The 15624-nt window shown below is 34.3% G+C and overlaps 1 protein-coding gene across 15 annotated transcripts in view; it reads right to left on the bottom strand.

The window, feature by feature from the left end:
* Positions 1 to 15624, bottom strand: part of LOC127941596 (formin-binding protein 1) — a 61921-nt gene that overhangs the window by 30157 nt on the left and 16140 nt on the right. For all 15 annotated transcript variants that reach the window (XM_052536806.1, XM_052536807.1, XM_052536808.1 and 12 more), the window contains exons 2-5: positions 8521 to 8636; positions 4629 to 4679; positions 4404 to 4551; positions 1 to 23 (exon numbers count right to left, since the gene is read on the bottom strand). The exon at positions 1 to 23 is cut by the window's left edge and continues 40 nt beyond it. In XM_052536806.1, the coding sequence (XP_052392766.1) occupies positions 1 to 23; positions 4404 to 4551; positions 4629 to 4679; positions 8521 to 8636 (338 nt within the window). The remainder of the gene's footprint in view (positions 24 to 4403; positions 4552 to 4628; positions 4680 to 8520; positions 8637 to 15624) is intronic.

The raw sequence follows: 15624 nt of genomic DNA, 5'->3' as shown, positions 1-15624 counted from the left end.
GCCTTCCGCCCATCATGGAAATGCTGTCAGAGAGAAAGATGAAGACATTTATCTCTCATTTTTTAATAGCCATCATAGTTTAACATACATAATGGGAAATTTCGTCACATTACTGTCAAGAAGGAACAATCTGATCATTAAGGAGCTCATATTTGCAGTTAATGAAGATAGAAATATTTTTTATAAACACAATCAGGATGATTTGTTTCTATGTGCGTCTGAACCTGAGAGAAAGTGTGTGTGTTTGCATGTGTGTGAGGTGCCAGGAAGCCATATTGCTGTGTTCTGTGTGTATCCTGTGTGTGTGTGTGTGTGTGTCGTCACACTCCAGGCCGTCTGTGTGTATCTCTCAACGGCTCCTCTTGGCCTGAGCACTCCAGGAAAGTGTTCGTTTGGCCAACGCTCAAATATCTCCCACACAAAGAGCTCAGTGTGCCACACAGATAAAGAGCTGCTTCTCATGCAGGTCTGAGATCAGCTGAAGACGGCATTACTGTAAATCTGAATTTCTGTTTAAATTGCAACCGACAAAATATCACAGACTGAACCCGGAGCATTCCTTATTAAGTCCTATAACATGTATGCTTATGATAACTCTGAGTCCAGTCTCGTCTTGTCTGTAAAGCCCACAGACACCTGTAGTGAATGTCAGACGGTCAGATCTGTCTTAATGACACAGATTAGACTCAATATCCTGTTTACTACACAGAGTCAGACAGCATCAAACATCAGCAGACCGTTCATATCAGTGCAATCACACAAGACAAACAGCTCACTGTCCTTCCACTTGGTTGAATGTATTTTACTGTATTTGAATTGCAGACTGTATCTGGATCTTAAGTAGCTCTCTTTTAAAGGTGAAAAATGTACAATACTTTCCAGAGAAATGTGCGAGTCATGCAGTGTTTGACTTCCTTAAGAGTGTAAATACTACAGTTCTGCGACACTTTTGAAACGCTGATCTGTTTGAAAACATTTAGAACATTCCTAAAATATATATTTTATAATATATATATATATATATATATATATATATATATATATATATATATATATATATACATGAACATAAAAACTTTATTTTTTCATATCTAAATCAATAAAAATATAGAAATATATTTATATAAATATTATATTATTAATAATACAAAAAAATATTTTAAATGTTTACATTTTCTCAAATTTAGAAAAAATGTATTAACCATAAATTATTTTTTAATTATTATTATAACAGTATGTTTTATTTAAGATATGCATTACATATATATATAATAAAATAAATGTAATTAATATATTTATGTTCATTTTATTTTAATATTTCTAAAATTATTTAAAAAATAATAATATTTACAATTTATATAATTTAATATTTATCTGGTTTTAAATTTATTCCGATATTTATAGAAATATATTTCAGTGTTCTGTATTCATTATATATATATATATATATATATATACACACACACACACACACACACACACACACACACAATTTTTCATGAACCAAAGAAATATTACAGTTATACGAAAATGTATTAAATGACTGAAAAAGTATCATTTAGAATATTCCTGAAATAATCATATAAATTAAAACACGTATAGTTCTGAATCTCACACAGGTGCCGCCGAACACAAACTCAGAGCCAAAATGTTTTCACAAAGTCTAAGTTAGGATCTATGCATCAGGAGATCTCTGTGGTGACTGAACGGGAATCACTGAAGTGTGTTTGACCGGACAGAAGGACTGACAGTGAGCAAATGAGTGAAGGAATGAAAGAGTGTGAATGTGTTTAGTATTCATCGCTGAGTTTCTGGGCTGAATAAGGAATGCAGGCATGCAGCGTGTGAATAAAACGCTATACAGCACAAAGCATTATGGGTACAAAACCACACAGTCGGTCGATGCTGAAGGAGGCCAATTGTGTCTAGCACAGCGATCGAAACTTTTAAAGCACGAATGAACAAACAAATACACAATATGGTATATTTATTTATGGTTTTTAAAGTATTTTAAACTCCAGTTGAGTTTTATTGACCCTCTCAGTTCTTTAAAAACAGATAAACGTGAAAACTGACACGCACACACACACACACACAACGGGCAAAAGCGCTCAACAACAGTCTAATTCTTCTGCTTTTTGAGGCCCATTAGAACAAACTAACAAAGTGAAATCTAAACTCACAGCTGATCTGGAATCAGTCTTTATAGTTTCAGCCAATCAGAAGAAGTGCACCTGTTGTTAAAGAGGAAGTAGATTTCTAGCTGTTTTTAAAAAACAAAGCTGAGAACCTTTCCTTAAAACAGCTGAGAAATAAATAACAGAGAAAAAAATGTGACCTGACAAACAGACAAAAGAGATGAAACTGAAAAGGAAAAACATAAAAATAAAATAAAATAAAATGGAATTAAAAAAATGTTACATTTAAATTTAAACAAACAAAATTAAACTTTAAATTAAAAAAAATAATAAAAGAAAGTATATAAATAAAACAAAATAAAAAAGTATAATAATACTTATAATAATGTATCAAACTAAATAAAATTAAAATATTAAAATTGCAACAACTTTTAAAATGAAATTGAAATGAACAAAAAATTAAAATACAGAAAATTAAATAAATAAGATTAAACAAATAAAAAATAACTTTAAATAAAAATAAAAAGGAATTTTAAAAAATCAAATCAAATCAAAAATTTATAAAAATTAAATGCAATAAAATATATTATTATTATAAAACATAAAAAAAACTAAATAATGGAATAAAGTATATTAACAAAACAAAACAATAAAAATATATTTAAAAAAAATACATTAAATAAAAAGGCAACAACTTTTAAAAAGAAATTAAAATGAAAATACAGAAAACAAAATAAAAGAACATAAAAGGTATTATTTTCTTGAAATTGAGAACATTGTCTGAAATCAACTTCTAGGTTTCAATTTCAGAGAAACTTGCTTCTAAATGGCACATAAAAGCAACTTCACATGTCTGTCAGACAGTCTCTTCTGAAGTAGGCGGCTCCTGGCCTGAATACGGCTTTATGCTGTTAGTCAAAACTCTGGATACACGAGACCAGTCTGCTCTTTGTCTTAAATGTATGTGCTTTTGTTTTTCGTTCTTCTCTTGTTTCTTCTTTTTCCCTGCAAAAGCTCAGCTAGTGATTTCTGGATCTGGGCGAGTGCGGTGATATGAAGCATATTTATCACATCCCAGAACTTCTGAACAAGGCCTACAGATGGAGCATGTCTCAAACACACATGTTACAGGCCCAGTCAACGTAAAGCTTCTTCAACAGAGGGTTTAATAGAGAATTACAGCACCAGACCATATGCTGTCTGGATTAAACAAGGGAAATAGAGCAAGACGGTTTTTAATTTAATTAATTCTCTATTGCAAAATGCATAAACTACAGAATAAACTACAAGTTATACATATATATATTTATATAAGTGCACAAATACATCCGAAAATAGCAAGTGTGTATCGAATCAACAACATGAAGCAACTGTACTGAGGCTGACAAAAGAAAGAAATGGATAGACGGACAGATAAAGAGAGAGAAATGATAGGTTTATGAAACAGGAGAGAAGCAGCATTCTGGGAAATGGTCCAGACAGACACCATGGAGCCCTGCTCAGTGTTTGTGTGAGTGTTGAATGCTGGTAAATCTGAGTTCTTCAGGTTGACATCTAAATGCCTTCATCTTATTTGCTAAATGAAATATGCATTTTGTGCTCTGATACTGCTCTTGTTCAATGCTGTCTGGACATATAAATCATACAGTCCATGACCTCGAGTGCTCAGTGTCTAGTCTGTGTGTGTGTGTGTTTATGTGGAATGATGAAATACACACACACACACACACACACACACACACAAATGAGTGTAATTCATATACACACATCAGAAACTTTTAGCATAAACATGCAATAGCATCTCTATTTATGGAAAAAAGAGCATGATGTGCTGTAATTCTGACAAATATGATCATTTAGAAGAGAAAATGTCCGGATGATGAATAAAATGTTTAAATAAATTTAAATAAACATAAAAAAGCAAACTTAAAATTAAACAAAAAAATAAAATAAGGTATATAAACAAAACAAAAAATAAAATATAAAAAGCAATTAAAAATAATATAAAAATAAAATAAACACGAATCAAAAAAATAAAAATAAAAAATACAACAACATTTAAAAGAAATTAAAATGACCAAAAAAATTTAAAATACAGATAAAAAAAAAAAAAAAATGAAAATAATAAAAAAAAAATAATAATAATAAGAATAATAATAAAAAATAATAATAATAAAAAATAAATAATAAAAAATGTAAAATTAAAAAAAAAATTATATATATATATATATATATATATATATATAAATTAAATTGTTCACTCACCGCTTTCCTCTCTGTTTTGATTTCCTGTGTGTATCGCGTGAGTTCGGCGATGATCTGTGACATCATGTTCTCTGCGATGACCTCATGCTGTCCTGCGTAATCGTTCATCTCGTTAAGCGTCGAATGAAACGCACGGCACCACGTGTACCTAAGACAGGACGGGACACCATCGGTGAGAGACATCAAACATGAAATCATGAAAGCAATGAGCAAATTGATACATACTTATTGTCATCTTCCTCTTTCTTCTTAGGCTGGTATTTCTTGGACAGATTCCTGTGCAAAATTAAAAACAAGAAACCAATTACTGCTTATGTTTTTAACACTACTGTACTTCTCATAATATTTCTCTTTCTACGATAGTTATATACTATACTGTTATACTATATTTTATTAAATTGCAGTATACAACCAGAGCATATTATCACAAAGCCACTCATTTAGAATCATGCACTACAACATATTACAGTATAAGATATTAAAAAACACTTAGATTTCAAAAATAACCTTCCATTTCATTAAGATTTTTAAAGGGGAATTTGTTATTCACACACATGCTTTTAAATCCATTTTACAGCTATATCCATCTATCTAGCTCTAATCTATTTTTAGTCACACATTTTTTTATTGGCTTAATTATTGTTCTGACTTACACAAGCAATGCAAAGCTATAATAAAATATTTGTTTTTTATTTTTAAGGAAAAAACACAAAATTAAAAAATTAATTAAAAAGTAATCTAAGAATCAGTGAACAAATTAATCTATGAATTTATGAATAAAAAACTACCTATTTATCTGTGCATTAATGACTAAATGAATCCATTAATGAAGGAATAAATATATTTATGAATTTGAATAAATTAATCTATGAATTTCATGAAACTGAATTTTAACACTTTTTTTATTCACACACGCTCCTAAATTCAGTTTACAGTTTGCACATTTATTTTTAGTTGCAAACGCACCTAAAACACTTGCACTGTCCAGCCCTGTGTGTGCAAAGCTGTATCCCACAATGCCTTGTGCTTGACCTGACTTTGCATTTCCACTAAATGAACAAATGAACCATATGTTATTTAAAAAATATATAATAATAATTGTTCTGATTGCCACAAGTTATACAAAACTATAATAAAAACATAAAACAATTATTTTAATTTCCAAGACAAAATGGCAAAATTAAATATGATAAATGTAATACTGCAAAATTAAACATGTAACAAACTACTGTTTGAAATGATTACCATGGATGCAGTTTCACATGCTATAAAAATGAATTAAACCATTAAACTCTATTTAGTGTATACTTCGGTGCAGTTTGCAGAAACAGTACGCTAGTATTCTGTTGCAAACGCTGTCATTTTAATATAAGTACAATTTTGAAGCATGTTTATAAACCAATCGGAGAGCTCAACTAAGAAAAGCAACCAATCAAAGGCTTTGTGCAAAGAAACAATCAAAAGATGAAATTCAAATACAAACTTCATAGACCTCTTGGACTTTTTGTCTTTGTCTTCCTACATGTTTAAAATGAATGTAAGGCTCAATTAATGTCAGTGTGTGTGTGTGTGTGTGTGTGTGTGTGTGTGTGTGTGTGTGTGTGTGTGTGTGTGTTCGTGTGTGTGTGTGTGTGTGTGTGTGTGTGTGTGTGTGTGGAAACTGTGACACAAAGACAGTCTTTCTTTTTTTCTTTGTAGCCTTTCTCATCACTGTCAGATGTTTCTCTGTGTATTCTATTAACATCAGCTGTAAATACAGAGCGTCTGCTCATCATCACTGCCTCAGGGCAGGGGTGTGTGTGTGTGTGTGTTCAGGCTTCTGCACCTTGCCAAAGGGTAAAAAACACACTGAAATAAACACACACACACTCACGTACACTTCAGAATAGCACACTACCATGCTAATATTAATATTGCACAGTGTTCTCAGTACACATATATCACACACACACACACACACTGTACCACACAACTGTCACAGAACCTTGAGTTGACTTTTCTTTTCCAGTGTGATAAATAACACAAATTAATATCAACCATAATTCTTTACATTTGTTGATCAAATAATGTACCATTTAATAGGAAATCTAGTTAAAAAAAAAATTTTCCAAGTCATAATGTATTCATCCATTCATGAGTTAATAAATAAATTATGAATTAATTAATAAATCCATCCATCCAACTATCTATAAATTAATCTATGAACTAACCAATGAATTTATGAATATATAAATCTATTAATTAAAATAAAATAAACATGTATTAATCAATCTATCTATCTATCTATCTATCTATCTGGATGTTTTCTCCTGCACAGCATTAAATGTTTCTGTTACTGCAACGCTGCAATTTCCTTCCCTGAAGATAAATAAAATTAACTGTGTTCCTGTCTTACACACACACACACACACACACTGACTATAATCTTGTCTAATTTGCTCTTCATGCAAGTCCATTTTTTGTTCACAGTATCAGAGATCATCGTGTGTGTGTGTGTGTGTGTGTGTGTACATATATGCATGTTTATCAAAAATAATAAAACTGCTGTGCATGTGCTAGTGTATGTATATAGATGCCACTGAAGCTGTATCCCTTACAAGAAGTGCCATGGTACAGTATTAGCATAAATATATACAATGTATAAAACAAGTAAAGCAATGTTTTGCTTAACACAATTATAATTGAAATGTCATTACAGCACCATTTAACATGATAAATATGGTATTTTAATAAGTATATATTAAAGAATCAAAGTACTGCCATAATACTTTTTTGTAAAGGATGAAAACATGTTAATTTGTTCATATCATCTGACCAGAGAATTCGATTCTATCACGCAGTGCATCTGAGGTTTTAAGTGCAGTTCATCACATCCATTAACATGAGTTTGAATGTGAATGTGTGTGTGTGTGTGTGTGTGTGTGTGTTATGCCTGAACCCCCTGCTGCATCTGGGAATTAAAGGGGTTTCCCATTGCTATGTGGAGGGGGTTGATGTACAGTCAGCGTTTGTGTGTGTGCTTGTGTCTGTGAGTTCTAAATCCTATCACTGGAATGGGGGGCGGGGTCGTGGCACGTGATTGGCCGGTGCAAATCTAGGTCACCAACGAGGAACACCATACTGGCACCTTGTTACCACGGAATCCTGCATTTTCTTCCCAATCTAACACACACAGAAAACACAAATGTTGCCCTTTCTTCCTGTATCCTTGAGCTGTCAGCATCACCATCACATGTGTAATTAGTGTGTGTGTGTGTGTGTGTGTGTGTTAACACTATGAAGTAGAAGCAGCTGCACCTGTCTTTATTAACACAGACATGACAGATGCAATTCAGGGGTTAAAGTGGGGTTTTGGGTTGAAGAACCCTTAAAACTGACGGTGATCCTGTGGCACAGACATGACCGCCGACCTATCAGGAAACATACCTGTGCTTAGAAAGGTCTCCGAGCTTGATCAGACTTATTTGACTGGTTTTAAAGAGGTTTTCATCAGCTTGGCAAGACTGAGAGTCCAGATTAAACCAGCATAAAATGGATTAATCCATCTTTTACAACAGGGTATATATATTTCTAGTGTTCACTAGAAAGCTAAATAAATACATACACACTGAAAATTAAATGATGTAGGATTCAATTTGGAACCATTTTCACTTATTGCCAGTCAATTTTTAATAAAATAATAGTTGCAATAAAATGTCAAGTAACACACTGAAATTTTTAAATAGAGACATGCTACTCATTGTTTTAAAACTCATTTTTACAGTCTATAAGAATAAATATATGTTAAATATACGTTTTTTTTAGATGCACGCCATGCATTTTTTGTATGTTTTGGTTACATCTGCATATTAGAAATATATTTTTCACAGATATATTGACCTCTTGTAATCGCAACAGTCATGCTACCATAATACTCTTCCTAATTCTGCAGTTTAATCAGTATAATAAGCATATTTAAGGATGTAATGTTTTTTATTGATTTATTCTGCAACTGAAAATGACCCATTCCATGATAAAAGCCTGTATACATCATTTAGAAGTCTTCACGTATAAACTTTATGCAAACCGAAATATTTACTGCACTTGTATTAATCACAGAGGTTGATGCAACACTCACCTGATCTGTCTTGCATAGTTAAGCTCGATCTCAGACCTTTCCTTCACAAATTTGGTGTATTTTTCCACAAAATCGATTCCCCACTGTGTGTGCTTTTCCAGGTTATCAAACTGATCCTGAGAGAGAGAGAGAGAGAGAGAGAGAGAGAGAGAGGGATGTTAAAGCTGGCACAATAGCAGTGCAGACTGAAGTTTCGACATCCTAAATCAGCTGTTGAAATAACATTTACCACACAAAGAAAGGTTCTACGTGTCGTTCTACTAGAACAGCAGGAAGTGGACAGGAAAAACCCACCATGATACTGACATGAAAGCAAGTACTGTCAAAAATAGTGAACATTTTAAAGAATGCATGAATTTTTATATTTTTAATGAATGTGCTATACAGTAGTGATGTTACTTAAGTAATAAGTGCAAACTATGCAGTATGATGTATCAGTTTTATATGCAATTTTAAATTCACCAGATCAAATCATTGTAGATTGTTTATTAATTGTAAACTGCATAATTCACAAATTAAAGCTTGGATCTCTACTAGGGATGGGTATCGTTAAGATTTTAATGGTATTACTACTCTTACCGATACTGCTTAACGGTCCGGTACTTTAACGGTATTATTATCAGTACTTTGTGTTGTGTTACTTTGTGTTTTTTTAGGCAGTCGAAAACTTTGCATTTCTCTGTCTGCACATAATGCACTTTTGAAAGATGCTTGGACATATTGCTTGTGTTTCCGCCCTTACATGAAAACATTTTGTTGCACTTATGAGAACGAGCATTGTCTGCATCAACTCTAGTGAAGTTTAACCACACTTTGGAACGTTTTGCTCTCTCCGCCATCGTCACTCTTTGTATTAAGCAGGAGTTAGGGGCCATTCACATATCGCGTCTGAAAACGCTAGGCTTTCTGATTTTTTTCCCAAATCCTTCGGGCACTTGCGCTCCTGAGGCTTCTGCCATTGCTAAGCAACCATGGCCTGCTCTCTCCATGAAGATGCGGAAATTTCAGCAATGGATAAATGGATTTGCAGCACAAAAAAATTGCTTGCAGTAGCTCTGCTACTAAATTAATAAAAAAATCTACATAGAGCTATGATCAGCTGTTCCTTCATCTTGGCTGAGATTTCAACGTTGTTACGGAAAAGGTAAGGAATCTACATGACCTGTGGTGCGCTTGCAGCATTCTGAAAAGTTGAGATGTTTTAGGGGCCGTCACATATCGCAGTGCGACGTGCTAGTTTTTTCCAGGCGCGTCCGCACCGCATTAAGTTAAAAACATTTCACATTTTCAGAATGCCGCAAGCGCACCGCGTCACTTCCGTTATGAGCGTGCATACCACACGCCTACATTTGAAATAAAGAACTTGAGTGCGCAAAAGACGTGATATGTGAACGGCCCCTTATGCGTGTGCGTGCGCCACACTCGTTCTTGTTGTGTGTGTGTGTGTGTGTGTGTGTGTGTGTGTGTGTGTGTGACTGACAGACAGCCTCCACGGCGTGCATGAGAGATCTCGCAGATCTCACAGACAAACGTCTTAATAATATTGCAAATTAGAAATGTTTGGTAAGATAAAATGTGTACGATAACATTATTAAGCAAATCTCTTCGCCATCGCCACTCTTTTTTATTAAGCGGGAGTTTTCGTACTGTTATGCGTGTCATGTGCGTGCGCCGCACTCGTTGTGGTGTGTGTGTGTGTGTGACTGACAGACAGCCTCCGCGGCACGCATGAGAGATCTCTCAGATCATCTCACAGACAAACGTCTTAATATGATCGCACATTAGAACTGTTTGGTGAGATAAAATGTGCTCGATAACACTATTTTTTCCTTCCAGTACCAAAAGCAGAACCTATAGCGTCAGATCTTACTGATACTACAGCCTTTCATAATTTAGCCCCGGGGCCAGTTTAATACCGTGTTTCTGTACCCATCCCTAATCTCTACTAGGGCTGCACGATGTGTCGTTTAAGCATCGATATACGAATCCACGATAGTCACATCGCAGGATGTGCGATGTAGGCTGCCGTAGTTAATATTAATCAATTGACACGATTGTGTCGATGTTTAAATCATTTAAAATGAGAATGTAAGTGTCCACACCCCATTTTTGTTTGTAAGAATTTTTTTATTAGATTTCATATCGCAATATATATTGCAGAAAAATAAAATATCGCAATGTAATTTTTTCCCAATATCGTGCAGTTCTAATCTCTACTGCATCAAGTTCAAGATCTCTCTGAAGGTTTCCTATCAGAAAAACACAAGGAACCAAATCTACAGAGTGAACAGTCCAAGTTTTATATAAAAAAAAACTGAAATCTGGATACAGGTGCTTTTATGTTTCCAGGATACGTAAATACAAAAAAAAATGTGATCCCACCACTTCAAACACATTCAGAAACGCATGTGCCCACATTAAGTTTGCAGAGCTCAAGTTGCTGGCCTTGAATGTTTGATTAATATCTTGTGTTGTGGTCATCTACTTATGATTGCATACAGGTTTGATGAGGGGTGTGTTTAGGGTTTTAAACTAACAAGGCTAACACTGATCACACATCTGATCTGAGACATGACGGGTTCAGTTTAAGAGACTGCTGCATGTTGGGTAAAATAAGACAGAAATTACTTACACTTAACTGATTCAGTATCGGTATCTGACCAGCAAGAACTCTTATATACTGCACTAACATCTTACGAAGCTTATGTGATTAGATTATACAAAACCAACACCAAAAATGCCACATATAACGAAACACAACAGGAAGTTCTTGCTAATGTATCTCTAAACTATTCAAATTCAATTCTACACTGATTTTAAATCGGCTGTCATACGAGGTTCAAGTTTGGCATGAATTTCTTCCTTCTGTGGAACACATTTTGAAGAATTTAGATAACCAATAAGTTGTTGGTTTCCACTGACTTCCATAGTAATTTTTTTCTGTCCAGAGGAAAGAAACTCATCCCTTTAAGTTCTACAAAGAACGAAACCCAGACATTTTCAGATTTCTAAAAACCAAACAGCAACTCAAAAGTCCTCAAATGTTTCATGTCTTTTAAAGTAATATTATAGCTTTGGAACAAGAAATCGAACAGATTTAAATTTGGTAAAAACGTTTTACCATGCAAATCATTATTAAACACTCCCCAAACAAACTGTATTGATTACTGTAATGACTTCTTTATTTGCTTTTTTTATTTCTATAAATGATCATCATATGAAAAGAAATGCATCCTAATTTTGTTAAAAAATTGCAAAATATACCAGCATTTGGAATGACGTCAGACTGAGTAAACGACGACTGAAATTTAATTTCTTTGCTGAAATCTTTACAGTGCGCAATGAAATCATATCATCAACTTTATTTCACACATTAAACAGAATCTACCCTAAATTCAACACGTAAATGGTCCCAGTACTGTAATTTCACTTCGATCACCTTCGTTTGACTCCAGCATTCCCCCATTTTCTCTTCAACCATCTCGAAATCTGAAGAATCCAGTCAGATAATTACTCCCTCTGTCCGTACAAGCGTTAGACGCACAAGACCATTTCACTTTATCCTTATGAAATAAGACACAACTCTTCAATTCCTGTTCGTGCAAAATGCAACTATCCGCAAGCATTCAGCCAGCAGACAGGATGAACGTTCAAACCTTGTGTGTTTGTGCACACAGGATGTTCATGTGGGTTTCAGCACTCCGAATTATAGCTTTAAGTCTATTATTTAAAGGTACAGTTCAACGAAAATGAAAATTTGGTCATTAGTTACTCACCATCATGTCGTTCCAAAACAATATGAATTATTTTAATCTGAACAAACCAAACCAAAATACAAAAAAAAGTCCAAATAACTTGCATGCTATATCTTCTGAAATAACGTGTGAGGAATAGACTGAAATTTTGTAAACAATTATTAAACACTCCCCACAAAAATCCTATGGACTACTTTTATGATATCTTTATTGTCTTTTTTGTGATTTTCTGTTTTGCGGTCGCTATAAAATGATCAATCCATCCACTAAATCTTTTAAAATTCCTACTTTTGTGTTCCATGGAAAAAATAACAGCATTTCAGTTGGAACGACACAAGGATGAAGTAAACAGTGACTGAATTTTCATTTCTGGTGAAGCTATTAAAACTGCCAATGGAAGAATATGGCTAAGAAACACACACGGTGCCAAAGTCCCCTGTCAGCATCTGGGTAATTCAAATGACCTAATACGATTAGCCGGCCTCATTTAAACACAGATCACCTCCTCTAGCACAACACAGTCTCTACAAGAAACACTAGAAGAGCAGCAGACACACAGCATTTTCAAATCTGTTGTATGATCGCATACAATCTTGTGGTTGTGATCAGTGAGACGGATGCTTGGCTGTCTGACATTTTCAGCAATGCAAACATGTCTGTAAGGCACAACAAGTGCAAGACGAATCTAGACTAGCTCTATGAAAGCCAACGTCTCTGGGTTTGAAACTGCAACCAGAAGTAAAGACGCTTTGTGTCGCTGTTCACAAGAACAGATTTAGCAATTCTCTAGGCGACAAAGTATTGAAAACATCAAAACTTGATGTCACCTTATAGGGATGTCCCCACGTGGAACATTTCTTCATAAAGGGACTAAATAATGTTATTTCACATGCATCTAAGAATAGTATGACTGTCTTTTTGGCTAAAAGTAAAGGTTAGGGTTGGTATCATCCAATTTAAATGTGCATTACATTTTAGCAGACACTTGCATCCAAATGGACTTAAAAATGAGGAACAGTACAACAAAAGTGGCTCATCCTAGAAAAATAAATATAAAAATAAAAGCATAGCGTTATAAATGTCAAAATGAATACTATTATTAAAACTCTATATAATACGTTCTTTGGTGCAGTAGTGCACTACAAAAGCATATTCATTTACCCTCTGAGTCGACAATATTTTAGTCCATGGTTCTTTGAATGATGAAGCGGCCCCCATCTCCACTGAGCCCAAAACAGGTTGGAAAATCAAGACCAGGACCAAGACTTGGTGCCGATTCAAACCAGCACAATTCTCCGGTCAAAACCAGTCCGTCCACCAGTATCAAATACTGATTCCAGTGTTATAACGGTGGATTATAATCCAGCGTCTGTCTTTATCCACAGATTAAACCCCTCAAACCAGCATAAAGCAGACAAACTCCACATCTGGAGCTGATCCAATGAGCGTCTGGGCGCCAGATTTACAGTTGTTCTGTAGTTGTATTTCTTTATTCAAGCCCGACATTAGCGACAACCAAAGAGCAGATAGATCCAACACAGCTCTCGCAAGCAATACACTACCTGATGAGGAATCTACATCCAGGCATTTAGCAGAACTTTCTATTTAAAGCGGCATACAAATGAGGAACAAAACAACAATAGGAGATTCACAATCACAACAAAAGCGTTTCGGCGCCTACAATTTAGTTTTTAAGCATTGAAACGTTTGGTTTGGTTGTGCAAATGTTAAAATCCTAGTTTCCTAGTCTTAATGTGTCAATGTATTTGTGTTAATGTTACATCACAAACATAGTATAATGATGTCATTTATAACAATTTAATATTATGGGTATCAAGGTTTCCCATACTGTGGTTCGTGAGGTGATGAAAAGCTAACAATTTATTAAATTAAAATGTTAAATTCAACTAATTGTGGCTTTTCCACTTTCTGTGTATTTATGGTCACCTGACTAGTGGCTGGTTGATGTATGGTTTGTTATGATAGGATAATATTTGGCCGAGAAACAAAATCTGGAATCTGAGGGTGCAAATAAATCTAAATAATGAGCAAACTGCCTTTAAAGTTGTCCAAATTAATTCTTAGCAATGCATATTACTAATAATATTGATATATTTAAGGTAGGAAACTTACGAAACATCTCATGGAACACAATCTTTATTTAATATCCTAACGATTTTTGGCATGAAAGAAAAATCAATAATTTTGACCCATAAAATGTTTTTTTTGGCTATTGCTACAAATATACCCCAGCGATTTAAGACTAGTTTTGTGTAACTGTAATATGATTACTTTAAAATGACATACAATCTAATTATAAGTACTTATTTTTTTGTAATCTGATTACGTAATCCAGATTACATGTAATCAATTACTACCCAAAACTGGTTGTATAATCCTTAAAGAAAAAACCTATTATTATTGCAAAAATCATTCAACGTTGATGAGGACATTCTTAATGTGCTCCTCAAAATACTGGGCCTTTTTTAAACGCAAATGTGTAAAACTATCCTTATATTTTACAAATCCATTCCTACATAACCTGTTGCATCACATTACAATTAAAAGAAGCAATTTAACATCACATATGAACGACAAAAATACTTTAAACAATTTACTAAGAAGGTTCATGAAATATGGCCCAACTAGCATTCAAGCAATGCTAGACCAAGACTGTTTCCTCCAAACGTTTATCAAATACTATTAACATGATATGGAAAGTTTGTTCATAACATTTCCACAATGTTAATACAATGTAAAGTTCTCTGTTAGGAGGTAGAGGTGATGGAGTCATTATATCCACTGTACTCCAGAGTCGCGACGTCTGCAATAACATCCCACCGTGCACGGCGAGTCGGCGTGGATTAATGAGGGTCACGAAGGGTCACCAGCTGACCCTGAACAGAGAGTGAACAGACTGCAGCTGCATCCGCTGTAACCTCGTTTCTGGATGGAAACGAGGGATTGAGGAGAGGCTGAGCACACAAACATGCTCGGCTGCAGGCGTCTGAGCTGCACGCATGTAAAATTCAAAGCTCTGCCAGGTGGTGACTGAGCAACTGGAGGGGAAAATGGAGAGAATGACTCCGAGTGAGAGAGAGAGAGAAAGGAATTTAAAAGACGTCTGATATTTAAAACCCCCCTGTTAGCTTTTATCCATAATACAAAGAAACACAAGCACACTTTCATGCATGCACATTCCTAAAAGTTAAGTTATTATTGACTGACTTATTATTTTAATGACATGGAGAATATACCATTCATAAGTGATCACAAGAAGCAAACTGCATCGCAACTACCAAGAAATAACTGTTATCACCTTTCTAGGTAGTCACTATGCCATTGGTAG

Source organism: Carassius gibelio, chromosome A21, assembly GCF_023724105.1.
Source record: "Carassius gibelio isolate Cgi1373 ecotype wild population from Czech Republic chromosome A21, carGib1.2-hapl.c, whole genome shotgun sequence".
Taxonomy (NCBI): Eukaryota; Metazoa; Chordata; class Actinopteri; order Cypriniformes; family Cyprinidae; genus Carassius; species Carassius gibelio.
The sequence above is the reverse complement of the archived record's forward strand: the minus strand, read 5'-3'. Positions and strand labels throughout refer to the sequence as shown.